The following is a 256-nucleotide window of genomic DNA, read 5'->3' as shown; positions in this document are numbered from 1 at the left end:
CCACTCAGATTGACATGTGGTAAGGACAGGCTGAAATGTGGCAGGGGCCACGCAGTAAAGGGGAGTGGCTTGGTCACAACAGCCAACCAGCCAACTACCTGCCTATTCACTGTGCTCTCCCTGCCCAGGGGTGTGGGCTGCATCTTCTATGAGATGGCCACAGGCCGGCCCCTCTTCCCAGGCTCCACAGTGGAGGAGCAGCTGCACTTCATCTTCCGCATCTTGGGTAGGGAGGCATGAGCCCTAGGAACTGTGG

At 58.6% G+C, this 256-nt stretch overlaps 1 protein-coding gene across 1 annotated transcript in view; it reads left to right on the top strand.

The window, feature by feature from the left end:
• LOC104997148 (cyclin-dependent kinase 16-like) overlaps positions 1–256 on the top strand; it is a 10,944-nt gene that overhangs the window by 7,402 nt on the left and 3,286 nt on the right. Inside the window, exon 2 of the mRNA XM_010851764.1 lies at positions 129–226. Coding sequence (XP_010850066.1) covers positions 129–226 — 98 coding nt within the window. The remainder of the gene's footprint in view (positions 1–128; positions 227–256) is intronic.

The sequence above is a fragment of the Bison bison genome, unplaced genomic scaffold, assembly GCF_000754665.1.
Source record: "Bison bison bison isolate TAMUID 2011002044 unplaced genomic scaffold, Bison_UMD1.0 scf7180017851894, whole genome shotgun sequence".
Taxonomy (NCBI): domain Eukaryota; kingdom Metazoa; phylum Chordata; class Mammalia; order Artiodactyla; family Bovidae; genus Bison; species Bison bison.
Note: the sequence above shows the minus strand (reverse complement) of the source record. Positions and strands in the feature narration are given on the sequence as shown.